The sequence below is a fragment of the Mesoplodon mirus genome, assembly GCF_964341445.2.
Source record: "Mesoplodon mirus genome assembly, chromosome: 7".
Classification (NCBI taxonomy): Eukaryota; Metazoa; Chordata; class Mammalia; order Artiodactyla; family Ziphiidae; genus Mesoplodon; species Mesoplodon mirus.
The window spans coordinates 58,352,668-58,368,642 of NC_138983.1; the positions used below are offsets into that span (position 1 = coordinate 58,352,668).

A 15,975-nucleotide genomic window follows, 5' to 3' on the forward strand; every position below is an offset into this window, starting at 1 on the left:
GTCTCTTGATGACTGGCAAACAAAAAAATGAGCAAAGTGGCTTACATTGTAGGAGCGGGGGTGCCTCTGTTTCCACTGTACCAGGAGCAGCTGGGCCACCACCAAGGTAGCGATGAGGATGAGGACCATTTCAGCATGCATGGCTTCATGGCCGCGGTGCTTGGCATGCATGCGTGCGTGCTCGACCCTGAAAGCCAAACAGATGGGGTGAGCTAGGTCAGGGATGGTGTGGCAGTAAAGGAGCAGTGCTTTCCAAGGATATCTCACTGGTCCATAGCGTAGAACACACTCTGGTACTGTACGAAATAGGGGCTAGAAACACACATGCCCTAGAGGACAGGCATTTTGGGATAGAACAGGGGTTCTATGGGCCCTAGTCACCAAGGTTAAGTATTGGGGTTAAAGGTGGGTGGTCTGCTGCCCGCCCCCAATGTTAAAAACAGCTGATACCTTTCCATTTCAGTCCTATTTCAACCTGTCACTGGAAGAAGAAAGTAACCCAGAGAGGTCACAGCCATAAAGGCTCATACTCTTATTCAATGATATTTATGATACCAATAAAGGAGTAATATTGCAAATATGTGCTAATTTCAGGGTTAAAGTCTTGCTTTATTTGTCCTACCCTCTCTGCCAGGACCAGAGATCCTAAAGACTAAAGCCTGAAAAATCTGAACTTCAGTAGTGCTTCAATTTTACATTATTCCAACAGTGACTTCATTATCAGTATCCACAGGTAAACAGACTCTTCAAGGGCTCAAGGAGAGTACAACTGGAAACTCTTATTTAATCTAAGAGTTTAAATGCTGGCATTCTCTGGTCCTGAGGATTGGCAGCAAGTGATTCCCTTGGCCAGTATAGGCAAAAAGCTTCCTCTGAGAACAGGAAAGAAAAGTCACTCCTTCAGCCAAGGGAGAGGAATAAAGAAGGAATTAGGAAACTAAATACAAATGTAACCTGTAGTCAGGAGCTTTTGTGCAAGTTCTCCATACCCAGGGGTATTAGGGAGAAAGGGAAAGGACAGCATAAATGGTATCTTCATGGAATTCCCAAGGGCAATGAGAGACTAAGCAAGAAGAACCCAGTGGGATGCATTATGGATAGACAAATCATAAAATATAGCAAAAAGTTAGTTGTAGAATCTAGGTGGTGGGTACAAAGGTGTTCACTGTACAATTCTTTCAACTTTTCTGTATATTTGAGATTTTTCATAATAAAATGTTAGGAGGGGGGAAACTTGGTGGGCAGCCAAATGTCAGTCAGCCTGGCAGTCACAGCGCCTAAGGGTTCATCTTACATAAAACTTTATCCTAGGTGACAGAATCTGACAAAATATAATAGAGGTAGGAGTCAGAAACTTAGGTTCAGACACAACCTATGTGGCCTTAGCCAAGAAAATTTACATCTCTACATCACAATTTCTTCATCCATCAAAAGGAGTCCTTATCTTTTCTGCCTCCCTCATAGGGTTGTTGTGAGGATAAGCTAAACTAAAAGGGCAAAGGATATTTTAAAATCCAAAGGCTTGTGGGGAGTTATAAAGATAATAAGAGGTAAGTTTCTTGTTCTCAAACAGTATATAAATGAATGGATGTATACAACAAGAAATCAAAGAAAGGACTGAGAAAAAAACAGAAGTCACCTAGCTCAAGTTACCACTCAATGCAAAAATTATTTTTGCAATCCTTTGTTTGAATACCTCCACTGGCTGAGAATACATGCCTCTTAAAATAATCTATTCTAGAACCAGCAGTGTCTGACACATTGTAGGAACTCATATGTGCTTATGAAGGAATAAAATTCCAAAGCTTTAAGAAACAGGAAGCTCTGTGCCTCACAATATACCACGATTATTAACAATGTTTCTGATAATGAGACAAAATTATCTTACTACAGCTTCAATCCTTTGGACCTAATCCTACACTCTGGAACATATCCATTCTCTTTCCCAGTGCTGCCCCTTCAAATATTTATCATAATATTATTTAAAAAAACAAAACCAATCCTGTTTCTACCATCATTTTCCTGGGCCCTTTTAGATTAACAGTTCTAGATCTTTATACACGATGCATATAACATAATGTGAAGACCATTAATCCTGATTGCCTTCTTCTAGACGTATCTAGCTAAAGATCTTCTTCATATGCAGTGTTTACAACAAAATCAATGTGGACTCAGCAAAGCAGAACACAGTAGCACTGTCACTTCCCTTAAGGCAGATGGTATATTTTCAATGAACATCTTCTCAAACTGTAAAATATTTTGGTAGCTCAGGTACACAACTGGTGCATATTAAGCTTAAAGTCACCTAAAATCTTGCTGGGCCTGTCATATGAGTTGATATCTTTGCCATTCTACATTTTTTATAATCAATAGTTTTAATCTAAACGAGGTGTTTTTTTCTCACTATTAAATCTTTACTTGGTTGATTTCAGCTCACTGGTCAGTTACCTTATAAAGTTTGTGGGGCAAGCACTTTTGAAACTCCTCTACCAATGAGAAATAATGACAATAAAATATTTGTTGACTCACTCTGGTTACAAAGCAAGTTAGTAGCAGAGTTGAGATCAGAAGACACATCTCCCATTTTCTCAAACAGAGCTCTCTGCCCTGTTTCATGGATAATGATGATGTTAATGATGATAATCATCCTTAAAGCAGGTAACACTTACTGGAAGTTTACCACATGCCAGGCACTGTTCTAAGAATTTCACACATGTTAATCTTCACAACAACTGTTATGATCCTCATTTTACAAATTGGGAAAACTAAGGTAGTGTGAAGTTAAGTAACTTGCCCAAGATCACATTGCTAGGAAATGGCAGAACTAGTATTCAAAACCCAGATGGATGGTTTGGTGCAATCATCTATTTATTCCCAAGGACTGAGGGAGCTACCCAGGAGTGACCCAAGTACTGGGAAAGATCTCAAATGACCTGTCCTACTGGTCATAGGTCACTGCCTGCCACAGAAAAGGAAGCAAAAAGGGTAGATATACAACTCTATTAGTAGGATTAATCTATAGTTCCCACCATGAGGGGCCCACACTGTCACACTTACCTCCATTGCTCCTCTGGAGAGAGGTCTGACATATCAACCTGTAGAAAGACACCACCATAAAAATCCATTACTGTCTTAGAACTGTCCCTGCCCAACATACAATGATCACACACTGCTAGAGCTAAAAGTATGAATTAGGATTTGTGGGACATGAAGCTAGATAAAATATTCTGTCACATAATACCATTTGACTCTAAATGGCCCCTTTAGACTAGGGTGAACTAAGCTTAAGTTTGCGCCCAGCGCCTTGTTTGCTTCACCCTAGTCCAAGTCCTTGCTCTGCTATTAAGTAGCAATGTAATATATATGGAATCTAAAAACAAACAAACAAACAAACAAAAATGGTTCTGAAGAACCTATGGCAGGACAGGAATAAAGATGCAGACATAGAGAATGGACTTGAGGACACGGGGAGGGGGAAGGGTAAGCTGGGAAGAAGTGAGAGAGTGGCATGGACATATATACACTACCAAATGTAAAACAGATAGCTAGTGGGAAGCAGCCGCCTAGCACAGGAAGATCAGCTCAGTGCTTCGTGACCACCTAGAGGGGTGGGATAGGGAGGATGGGAGGGAGACGCCAAAGGGCGGAGATATGGAGATATATGTATATGTAAAGCTGATTCACTTTGTTATAAAGCAGAAACTAACACACCATTGTAAAGCAATTATACTCCAATAAAGATGTTAAAAAAAAAAAGTAGCAGTGTGGCCTTCCAACCTCAAAGTTCCAGTTCTATTTGTTAGTCTTATCCTTTTAGAGCAGGATTTCTTAAACCTTGGCACTAGTGAGATTCTGGGCTGGTTGATTCTCTGGGTTGTTTTTTTTTTGGGTGGCGGCGGGGCGGGGGGAATGTGTACACTGTAGGATGTTTAGCAGCATCCTTAGCCTCTACCCACTAGATGCCAGCAGCATCTCCACAGATAAAACCAAAAAAGTCTACAGGCATTATCAAATGTCCCTTGGGGGACAAAAATTGTCCCAGCTGCAAAACCACTGCTCTAGAATACTACTAAGTTCTTTGAGATCACAGCTCAAGTCTTCTACTTCCTTGCAGCCATACAGAAGCATACCCAAAGCCTCAGTACATAAGTCACTCGATACATTCTTATACTGAACTGAGCTGAAAATGCTCCTTGATATACAGAAGAAAGGCCCTCATAATCACCAAAGGAATCAATCAACAAATATTCCTTTAGTACTTATGAAGTTCAAGGCCCAGTTTCCCACTGTTCCTCTGATAACTTCAGAAAAGAACCTTAAGTGGGATGTTTGAAGTAAAATGGGCAGAACTCCATACTACTACTGAGTAAAACCAGTACATATTTACCATGCATCCTTTATGTGTGTGTACTGGGAATGTCCACCATTGCTTAGAGAGGGCTTTCTGGTTTCTACATGTCCCAGCTGAGGAAGGAAGGAAAGGAAGGGAATGGAAGGGGAGGGAGGGAAGGAAGGAAGGAAGGAAGGAAGGGAGGAAGGGAGGGAGAGAGGGAGGGAGGGAGGGAGGGAGGGAGGGAAAGAGAGAGAAGGAGGGAGGGAGGGAGGGAAGGAAAAGAGGAGGGTAGAGGAGGAAAAGAGGGGAGGGGAGAAGAGGGAAAAGAGAGGAGAGGGAAGGAGAGGGGAAGACAGAGGGCAGGGGAGGGGAGGGAAGAAACAATATCCTAAGGCTTCCCCCAGCCAATCAGGGTAATGAAGTCAACCACCCTCCTTGTCCTACTTCACACTGCCTCACAGAATTTATTCCTGTGACCTGACTCAGTCCTTCATCTCCCCAGAAGGACAGAGGTCCCCTCCAAGAGGAGACAAGTAGATGCAGGAAATGGAAAGGCCCAGCTGGGTGGTACCTGAGCAGACAATTAAGGACCACAATCTTATGTTATCTTAGACATGCTTTCCAAGTGACCTAACTGCTTCTTAAATCCAGGGCCAGGACCAGGGTGGTGCAAGCAAGGGACCTAGAGCTCAAAATTTAAGAAGGCACACATTTTCAGGTACTGACACTGCACTTGCATGACCTTGAGAGTGAGTGCCTCCTTCAAGTTTGTGCCCAGTGCCTTGTTTGCTTCACCCTAGTCCAACTCCTGCTTATGTCTATCTTGCTCCCATCTTAGAAGATCCCACACAGCCGAGGAGAATACACTGCTTTTTCGTCTTTCAAGGAGAATAGCAGAGCTGAGTGTATATTAAGCACTCACTGAGTACTTGTGAAATTGAACAGAATTCCCTCCAACAGGGTAATAACTAAGTATGCTGACAAACCAGCACCCCACCTGGAGATGCTTAAATGGGAGTGTAAACAAACACTTGAAAAATACCTAATAAGCATCTGAGAAAGAAGTATTCATTTTCTGGAGGCACCCAGAAAATCATGTTTAAAAAACTACACGTCAAAGCAAAACAACACAACACACTACATGTTCAAAGAAGCAAAGTAAGTCCGTTGAAGAGAAAACAAGGAAGATTCAGAGAACTGGACCAGGCATGGGGACGCCTCTCCATGAGACAGTGGTCAAGCATGCTACTGTCTGTGCCTTTGTTTCTCCCACTGGAAAACAGAGAATAAGTCTTCTGACTTCATTGTGGGGCTGTGAGGGTAAGTGTATTCCAAGTGACCAAGTGATTTCATTGCCTTTCTTCCTAGGAGAGTGAGTGTACTTTAAAAAGTACTCAGAGAGGCCAAGGAACTGAATGTTGGTGAAGCACAGGGCAGTAATGCTTTCAGAGCTCAGGGAACAGCTCAGAAGGGCAAGCACTAAGGCTGAGACTAGACCTGGTGCTTAGAGGACCATTTAGCACTTTGTGGAGTAGTACGAGCACCAGAGTGGAGTAATGCTGAGTAAAGACATGATTTGGTTTTAATATTTGCATGCTGAACGAAAAGATTTTTTAAATTACATCCAAATCAGTCTTCTAGCTCAGGTGGAAAAATAAGGAAAGCTATAAGCTATACCTATAATTAACCTGTACCATCTGGAAATACATCTTTATTTGCTCCCTCATTAATGAGTTTATTCATCTGGGGCCAAGAAGTCAGTCAGTCTAAACGTGACCTGTCCAGAGCTCAGGTAGCTAATTAGGTAGGCTCTCAGGGCAAGATTACTGATTGATGGGCCCATTTCCCACTCCTAAGACCCATACACAGAATGTCTTTTTGCCAACCAATCACTCCCCTCCTAGGATGTCACAAGGTCTCTAGTCATGGCAATCTACCTAGGTCCAGATTTGAAAGAAGTTAGACCAAAAATGTCAGGCAGAGGGCAAGAGAAAACTTTACAAAAATGGAAAATGATCTGCGGTTGACTGATATTTTCTCAGGTGCGAAAGACTCATGGTCCACCAGGGTAATACCACAAACAGGCCTCCTATCCCCCACAAATACTGATACTCGGTGGTCTCTGAGTCTTTACACAGGCTGGTTATTTTGTCCCTTCAGCCCCTCTCTTCCACCAAACCACATTCTGCTTTCATGCAAAATGCCAGACAAATCCTCCTGGATCCAGAAAGGCTCTTTAGACGGACCCCATTCACTGGAAAAAAAAAAAATCCTTTATTGTCTTGATGAGCATGATCCACATCCCAGAAGCATCAGCACCCTGAGAGCTTAAGAAACAGATGCTTCAGAATCCATCCCAGACCTCCTGAATCAGAATCTGCATTTAATAAGATACCTAGGTAATTCATATGCACATAAAAGCATTGCTATTACAATCACTTTGCTGTACACCTGAAATACAACACTGGTAATCAACTATACTCCAATATAAAATAAAAAGTTAAAAAAATAAAATAAAAGGATTATCATTAAAAAAAATTGCTATTGCATTCCAGCACTCACATCCACAATTTGTCCTACAGTCATATACCTCTATACACCTGAATTGTTTTTAACAACAGCTTTACTGAGCTCTAATTCACATACCGTAAAATTCACCCATTTAAAATGTACTATTCAGTGCTTTTAGTATATTCAGAGTTGTGCCACCATCACCACTATTTAAATTTAGAACATTTTTACCACCCCAAAAAGAAACCACATATCAGTCAGCCATCACTCTCCAATCTCCCTGCAGCCCAAGGAACCAATGATTTACTTTTGATCTCTATCTACAGATTTGCCTATTCTTGACATTTCATATAAACGAGATCATACAATATGTGGTCTTTTGTGAATGGCTTCTTTCACTTAGCATGTTTTCAGTGTTGCAGCAGGTATTGTAGTTCATTCCTTTCTATTACCAAATAATATCGTATTGTATGGATATACGACATTTTCTTTGTCCATCCGTCAGTTGATGGACATTTGGGTTGTTTATAGTTTTGAGCTATTACAAATAATGCTGTTACAAACATTCATTTACAAGTTTTCGTGTAGACATGCTTTCATTTCTCTTGAGCATGTATCCAGTAGTGGAACTGTCTGGTCATATGTAACTCTATGCTTAACCTTTTGAGGAACTGCCAAACTGTTTTCCACAGCAGCTGCACCATTTTACATTCCCACCAGCAGTGTATGAGAGTTCCAATTTCTCCACATCTTCAACAACACTTATTGTCTTTTTGGTAAAAAGCATCCCAATGGGTGTGAAATGGCAGATCAATATGATTTTGAATTTCCCTGATGTATAATGATGTTGAACACCTTTTCATATGCTTATTAGCCATTCACATATCTTCTTTGGAGAAAAGTTTATTCAGATCCTTTGTCCACTTTTAAAAAAGACTTTTTTTTTTTTACAGCAGTTTTAGATTCACAATAAAATTGAGTGGAAAGCACAGATTTCCCATACGCACCTTGCTCCCAAATATGCATAGCCTCCCTCATTACCGACATCCCCATCAGAGCAGTACCTTTGTTCTAACTGAAGAACCTACATTGACATACCATCACCCAAAGTCCATAGTTTACCTGAGAGTTCACTATTGATGTACAATCTATGGATTTGGACAAACATATAATGTCCTCATGGACACATATCCATCATTAGAGTATCATACAGAGTAGTTTCACTGACTTAAGAATTCTCTGTGCCCTGCTTATTCATCTCTCCATCCCCCCAATCCCTAGCAACCACTGATCTTTTTACTGTCTCCACAGTATTGCCTCTTCCAGAACGTCATATAGTTGAAATCATATAGTATGTAGCCTTTTCATATTGGCTTCTTTCACTTAGTAATATGCATTTAATATTCCTCCATCTCTTTTTATGGCTTGATAGCTCACTTCTTTTTAGTACTGAATAATATTCCATTCTCTGGATGTACCACAGTTTATTTATCCATTCACCTACTGAAAGGCATCTTGGTGGCTTCCAAATTTTGGCAATTATGAATAAAGCTGCTATAAACATCTGTGTGCAGGTTTCTGTGTGGACATAAGAGCTCCTCTGGGGAAATATTAAGGAGCACAATTGCTGGATTTGGTAACAGTATGTTTAGTTTCGCAAGAAACCACCAAACTATCTTCCAAAGTGGTTGTATTATTTTGCATTGCACCAGCAATGAATGAGAGTTCTTGTTGCTCCACATCCTTGGTAGCATTTGGTATTGTCAGTGTCTCAGATTTTGATCATTCTAATAAGTGTGTAGTGGTATCTCATTTTAATTTGAATTTCCCTGACTATGTATGATGTGGGGCATCTTTCCATATACTTATATGCCATCTATATATCTTCTTTGGTGGGCAATATGTTAAGGTCTCTAGCCCACTTTTTTCCCATATATATATGTATGTATATATATATGCATGGCTGGGTTGGGTCTTCGTTGCTGCATGCGGGCTTTCTCTAGTTGTGGTGAGCAGGGGCTACTCTTCGTTGCAGTGTGTGGGCTTCCAACTGCAGTGGCTTCTCTTGTTGTGGACCACGGGCTCTAGGTGTGCAGGCTTCAGTAGTTGTGGCTCTTGGGCTCTAGAGGACAGGCTCAGTAGCTGTGGTGCACGGGCTTAGTTCCTCCACGGCATGTGAGATCTTCCCAGACAAGGGATCGAACCTGTGTCCCCTGCATTGGCACATGGATTCTTAACCATTGCACCACCAGGCAAGTCCCTCTAGCCCACTTTTGATCAGGTTGTTTTCTTATTACTGAGTTTAAAGAGTTCTTTGTATATTTTGGATAACAATCTTCTATCTGATAGGTCTTTTGCAAATACATTCTTCCAGTTTGTGGCTTGTGCTTTCATTCTCCTGACAGTTTCTTTTGCAGAGCCTAAATTTTTAATTTTAATTAAAGTCTAGCTTATCAATTCTTTCTTTCAGGGATCATGCCTTTGATGTCGTATCTAAAAAGTCATTGCCAAACCCAAGGTCACCTAGATTTTCTCCTATGTTATCTTCTAAGAGTTTTACAGTTTTGCTTTGTGATCTCATTGAGGTTTGTGGTCCATTTTAAGTTACCTTTTGTGAGGGGTATAAAGCCTGTGTCTAGAAACCTTTTTTTTTTTTTTTACTTGTGGATGTCTGATTGCTCTAGCACCATTTGTTGACAGAATCTCTTTGCTCCATTGTATTGCCTTTACCCCTTTGTCAAAGATCAATTGATAAATTTACGTAGGTCTATCTCTGAGCTCTCCATTCTGTTCCACTGATCTATTTGTCTATTCTTTCACCAGTACCAGTGTCTTGATTACTATAACTTTATAGTAAGTTTTGAAGTTGGGTAAGTAGTCCTCCAATTTTGTTCTTCTCCTTCAATACTGTATTGGCTATTCTAGGTATTTTGCTTCCCCATATAAACTTTAGAATCAGTTTATTGATATCTATAAAATACCTTGCTGGGATTTTGATTGGGATTGCAATGAATCTACAGATCAAGTTGGGAAGAACTGACATCTTGACAACATTGAGTCTTCCTTTACACGGACATGGAGTATCTCTCCATTTAGTTCTTCTTTGATATCTTTCATCAGTTTTACAGTTTTCCTCATATAGATCTTGTACATATTTTGCTATGTTTATATCTACATATGTTATTTTTATTGGTGCTAAAGTAAATGGTATCGTGGGGTTTCTTAAAAGATTTTTTTTGATGTGGACCATTTTTAAAGTCGTTACTGAATTTGTTGCAATACTACTTCTGTTTTATGTTTTGGGTTTTTGGCTGCGAGTCACGTAGGACCTCAGCTCCCCGACCAGGGATCAAACCCATACCCGCTGCATTGGAAGGTGAACTCTAACGACCGGACCACCAGGGAAGTCCCTGGTATTGTGCTTTTAACTGCAAATTCCATTTGTTCATTCTTGGTATACAGGAAAGCAGTTGACTTTTGTATATTAACTGCGTATCCTGCAACCCTGCTATAATAGCTTATTAGTACTAGGAGGTTTTTGGTTGATCCTTTCTATAGATGACCATTTCATCTGTGAACAAAATGGTTTTATTTCTTCCTTTCAAATCTATATTCATTTTATTTCCTTTTCTTGCCTTATTGTGTTAGCTAGGACTTCCAGTATGATGTTGAAAAGCAGGGGTCAGAGGGAACAACCTTGCCTTGTTCCTGATCTTAGTGGAAAACTTCATGCTTCTCACCAGGTAAGTATGTTAGCTGTAAGTTTTGGGTACATATGCTTTATCAAGTTGAGGAAGTTCCCCTATATTCCTAGTTTAATGAGAAATTTTTATCTTGAATGGGTGTTGGATTTTGTCAAATGATTTTTCTGCATATATAGATATGTTCATGTAATTTTTCTTCTTTAACCTGTTGATGTGATAGATTACATTAATTAATTTTTCAAATATTGAACCAGGTTTGCATACCTAGGATAAATTCCACCTGGTCATGGTGTATGATCCTTTTTATACACTGCTGGTTTCAATTTGTTAATGTTTTGTTAATGATTTTTACATCTATGTTCATGAGAGACATTGGTCTATAGTTGTCTTATAATATCTTTGTCTGGTTTTGGTATTAGGGTAATGCTGACCTCATAGAATGAGTTAGGAAGTATTCACTCTGCTTCTGTCTTCTGAAAGAGACTGTAGAGAATTGGTATAATTTCTTCCTTAAATGTTTGGTAGAATTCACCAGTGAACCCATCTGGGCCTGGTAATTTCTGCTTTGGAAGGTTATTAATTATTCAATGAATTTCTTTAATAGATATAGGCCAATTCTGATTGTCTGTCTTCTTGTGTAAGTTTTGACCGATTGCGTCTTTGAAGGAATTGGTCCATTTCATCTAGGTTATCAAATTTGTGGTCACAGAGTTGCTCATAGTATTCCTTTATTATCCCTTTAGTGTCCATTGGCTCTGTAGTGATGTCCCCTCTTTCATTTCTGATGTTAGGAATTTGTAACCTCTTTTTTTCCTTAGTTAGCCTGGCTACAGGTTTATCAACTTTCTTAATCTTTTCAAAGAACCAACTTTTGATTTTGTTGATTTTTTCTAGATTTCCTGTTTTCAACTTCATTGATTTCTGCTCTAATTTTTATTATTTCTTTTCTTCTGCTTATCTTGGATTTAATTTGCTCTTTTTCTAGTTTCCAAAGGTGGAAGTTTGGATGAGTGATTTTAGATCTTTACTTTTTTTCTAATATGTGCATTCAGTGCTATACATTTCCCTCTAAGCTCTACTTTTGCTGTATCCACAAATTTTGATATGTTTTGCTTTCATATTCATTTAGTTCAAACATATTTAAATTTCTCTTGAGATTTCTTTTTTGATCCATGTGTTATTTAAGCAGCATGTTATTTAACATCCCAAGTATCTGTGGATTTTCCAGCTATCTTCCTGTTACTGATTTCTGATTTAATTCCATTGTGCACTGAGAGCAGAAAATATACGATTTTTATTCTTTTAAATTTAAGGGGTTTTTTTTGGTACGTGGGCCTCTCACTGTCATGGCCTCTCCCGTTGCGGAGCACAGGCTCCGGATTCGCAGGCTCCAGTGGCCATGGCTCACAGGCCCAGCCACTCTGCAGCATGTGGGATCTTCCCAGACCAGGGCACGAACCTGTGTCCCCTGCATCGGCAGGCGGACTCTCAACCACTGCACCACCAGGGAAGCCCTAAGGTATATTTTATGGCCCACAATGTGGTCTATCCTGGTGAATGCTCCATGAGAACTTGAGAAGATTGTCATTCTGCTGTTGCTGGATGAAGTAGTCTATAAATATCCATTATATTCAGTTAATTGATGGTGTCATTGAGTTCCCTGCCTTCATGAATTTTCTGCTTGCTAGATCTGCCTTCTTGTGACACAGGAGTGTTGAATTCTCCAACTATAACAGTGGATTCATGTATTTCTCCTTGCAATACTATCATTTTTTGCCCTATGTATTTTCACACCCTATTGTTAGGTACACACACATTAAGACACTGTTATGTCTTCTTGGAGAACTGACATCTTTATCATTATGTAATGCCCCTCTTTTTTAAAATTAATTATTTATTTATTTATTTTTGGCTGCATTGGGTCTTCATTGCTGTGTGCAGGCTTTCTCTAGTTGCGGTGAGTGGGGGCTACTCTTCATTGTGATGCGCAGGCTTCTCATTGCGGTGGCTTCTCTTGTTGTGGAGCACAGGCTCTAGGCACGCGGACTTCAGTAGCTGTGGCACATGGGCTTGGTTACTCCGTGGCATGTGGGATCTTCCTGGACCAGGGCTCGAACCCGTGTCCTCTGCACTGGCAGGCACATTCTTAACCACTGCGCCACCAGGGAAGCCCTGTAATGCTCCCCTTGATCCCTGATAACTTTCTGTGCTCTGAAGTCTGCTCTATCTGAAATTAATATAGCTACTCCTGCTTTCTTTTGATTGTCAGCCTGATATATCTTTCCCCATTCCTTTACTTTTAATCTATATGTGTCCTTTTATTTAAATGGGGTTCTTTTAGATATAGAGTTGGGTCTTGTATTTTTTATCCACTCTGACAATCTCTGTTTTTTAACTGATGCATTTAGACCATTAACGTTCAAAGTGATTATTCATATAGTTGGATTAGCATCTACTATATTTGTTACTGTTTTCTATTTGTTGCCCTTATTCTTTGTTTCTATTTTTGTCTTCCAATCTTTGTCTGCCTTTTATAGTTTTAACTGAGAATATTATATGATTATATTCTCTTTCCTTTCTTAGCTTATCAGTTATACTTTAAAAAAAATTTATTATTATTAATATTTTTTGGCCTCACTGTGCAGCTTGTGGGATCTTAGTTCCCCGACCAAGGATCGAACCCAGGCCCTCGGCAGTGAAAGCGCACTGGACTGCCAGGGAATTCCCTATACTTTTATTTTTACTTCTTTCAGTGGTTGCTCTAGAGTTTGTAGTATACAGTTACAAATAATAAAACCCACTTTCAAATAATACTATACCACCTTACAGATAGTTTGAGTACCTTATAACAACAAAATAATCCTAATTCCTCCCTCTCATCCCTTGTATCATTGTTGTCATTCATTTCACTTATCCATAAATACATACACACAAACATACATAGTCAAATGTAGTGTTGGTATTATTACTTTGAAAAAACTATTCTGTTAGATCAATCAACAATATGTAAAACAGGGAATTCCCTGGTGGTCCAGTGGTTAGGACTCCACGCTCTCACTGCCAAGGGCCCAGGTTCGATCCCTGGTCGAGAAACTAAAATCCTATAAGCTGTGTGGTGCAGAAAAAAAAAACAAAAAAACACACAATATATAAAATAAAAGACCATCTACAAATATCCTATAGCTTACATTATATTTAATGGTGAAAGACTGAATGCTTTCCCCCTAAGATCTGAAATATCAGGATGTCCACCCTCACCACTACTATTCAACATAATACTGAAGTTTCTAGCCAGAAAAATAAGGCAATAAAAGGTACAGATTAGAAAGAAATAAAACTGCCCCTTATTTGCAGATGACATCATGGCCTACATAGAATATCCCAAAGAATCTACCAAAAAAAAAAAAAAAAAGGCTAGAATTTATAAGAGAGTTCAACGAGGTGGCAGAATACAATGTAAACATACACACAAAAATTGTATTTCTATATATTAGCTATGAACATATGGAAAATGACATTTAAGATACAATAAAACTTACAATCACTCATTAAAAAAGAATTAGTAAAATAAATGTTTTTATTCTACCTTCACTTATTCCCTCTCCAATGCTCTTCCTTTCTTTATGTAGATCTGAGGCTCTGACTTCCATTATTTTCCTCTCTCTAAAGAACTTCTTTTAACATTTCTTGCAAGGCAGGCCTACTGGCAATAAATTTGCTCTATTTTTGTCTGTCTTTATTTCTCCTCTTTTGAAGGCTAATTTCATGGGATACCGAACTCTAGGCTGGTGGGGTTTTTGTTTTTTTCAACACTGTAAACATTTCATTCTACTCTCTTCTTGCTTGCATGGTTTCTGAGGATAAACTGGATGTAATTCTTATCTTTGCTCCTCTGTAGGTTAAGGTGTTGTCTCCTCTGGCTTCTTTCAGGATTTTTTGTCTTTGACTTTCTATCATTTGAAAAATGATATGCCTAGATTTACTGGGGGGTTCTGGCATTTATCCTGCTTGGTGTTTTCTGAACTTCCTGGATCAGTGATTTGGTGTCTGACATTAATCTGGGAAAATTCTCAGTCATTATTGTTTCAAATATTCTGTTTCTCTCCTTCTTCTCCTTCTGGTATTCCCATGATGCATCTGTCTTAGTCTGTTCAGGCTGCTATAATAAAATACCATTGACCGGGTGGCTTATAAACAACAAACATTTACTTCTCACATTTCTGGAGTGTGGGAAGTCCAGGATCACAGCACAAGCAGATTCTGTGTCTGATGAGGTCTTCCTGGTTCATAGCTGACTTTTTGCTATGTCCTCACATGGTGCAAGGGGCTAGGAAACTGTGGGGCCTCTTTTATAAGTGCACTAATCCCAATTATGAGGGCTCTGCCCTCATGACCTAATCACCTCCCAAAGGCCCCACCTCCTAATACCATCACCTTGAGGATTAGGAGTTTAACATATGAATTTGGGGGGAACACAAACATTCAGATCACAGCAGCATACATTACTTTTGTAGTTGTCCCACAGTTCTTGGTTATTTTGTTTTTTCTAGTCTTTTTTCTTTTTACTTTTATAGGTTTCTACTCAAATATCCTCAAGCTCAGAGGTTCTTTCCTCAGCCATGTCTAGTCTCCTAATAAGTCCATTAAAGGCATTCTTCATTTCTGTTATAGTGTTTTTGATCTCTAAACATTTCTTTTTGGTTCTTTCTTAGAATTTCCATCTCTCTGCTTACAATGCCCAGTTATTCTTGCATGTCATCTACTTTATCCATTCGAGCCTTAGCACGGTAATCATACTTATTTTAAATTCCCTGTCTAATAATTCCAAGATCCCTGCCATAGATGGGTCTAATTCTGATACCTGGTATGTCTCTTCAAAGTGTGTTTTTTGCTTTTTAGTATACCTTGTAATTTTTTCTTGATAGCTGGGCATGATATACCAGGTAAAAGGAACTGCTATAAATAGACCTTTAGTAATGTGGTGGTATGCTGAGGGAGGGGAAGCATTCTATAGTCCTATGATTGGGTTTCAGTCCTTTAGTGAGTCTGTGCCTCTGGAATGTGAACTTCACAAGTGCTTCTCAGTGTCTCACCCACCCCTCTTAGGTGGGACATGATGGTGTGAGTGGACTGGAATTGGGTATTTCCGTTCTCCAAGATGAAAGGCTAGAGCCGACTAGAGATGGGTATTTCCTTTCCCCTGGGTCAGTTAGGCTCTGATAAAACCCCAACAGGTTAGGCTCTGGTTAAAGTTTCCCCTGATGGCAGACCTTAAGAAGAACAGAATGCTCTGTAGTATTTTTAAACGGCTCCTTTCCCCTACCCCTGCCCAAAGCACAAAAGGGTTTTTCTCAATACTCAGTGTAAGAACCTGATAGATATACGAGAAGTCATTGTGGGGGGCCCTCAATGACTGAGTCGCCCTGG

General features: G+C 39.6%; 1 protein-coding gene across 4 annotated transcripts in view; it reads right to left on the reverse strand.

The window, feature by feature from the left end:
* RNF121 (ring finger protein 121) overlaps positions 1-15,975 on the reverse strand; it is an 85,558-nt gene that overhangs the window by 45,825 nt on the left and 23,758 nt on the right. For 3 of the 4 annotated variants that reach the window (XM_082626746.1, XM_082626744.1, XM_082626743.1), the window contains exons 2-3: positions 3,058-3,095; positions 46-187 (exon numbers count right to left, since the gene is read on the reverse strand). In XM_082626746.1, coding sequence (XP_082482872.1) covers positions 46-187; positions 3,058-3,095 — 180 coding nt within the window. Of the gene's footprint in view, positions 1-45; positions 188-3,057; positions 3,096-15,975 lie in introns of those variants that run through there. The other variant, XM_082626745.1, reaches the window with a different exon arrangement.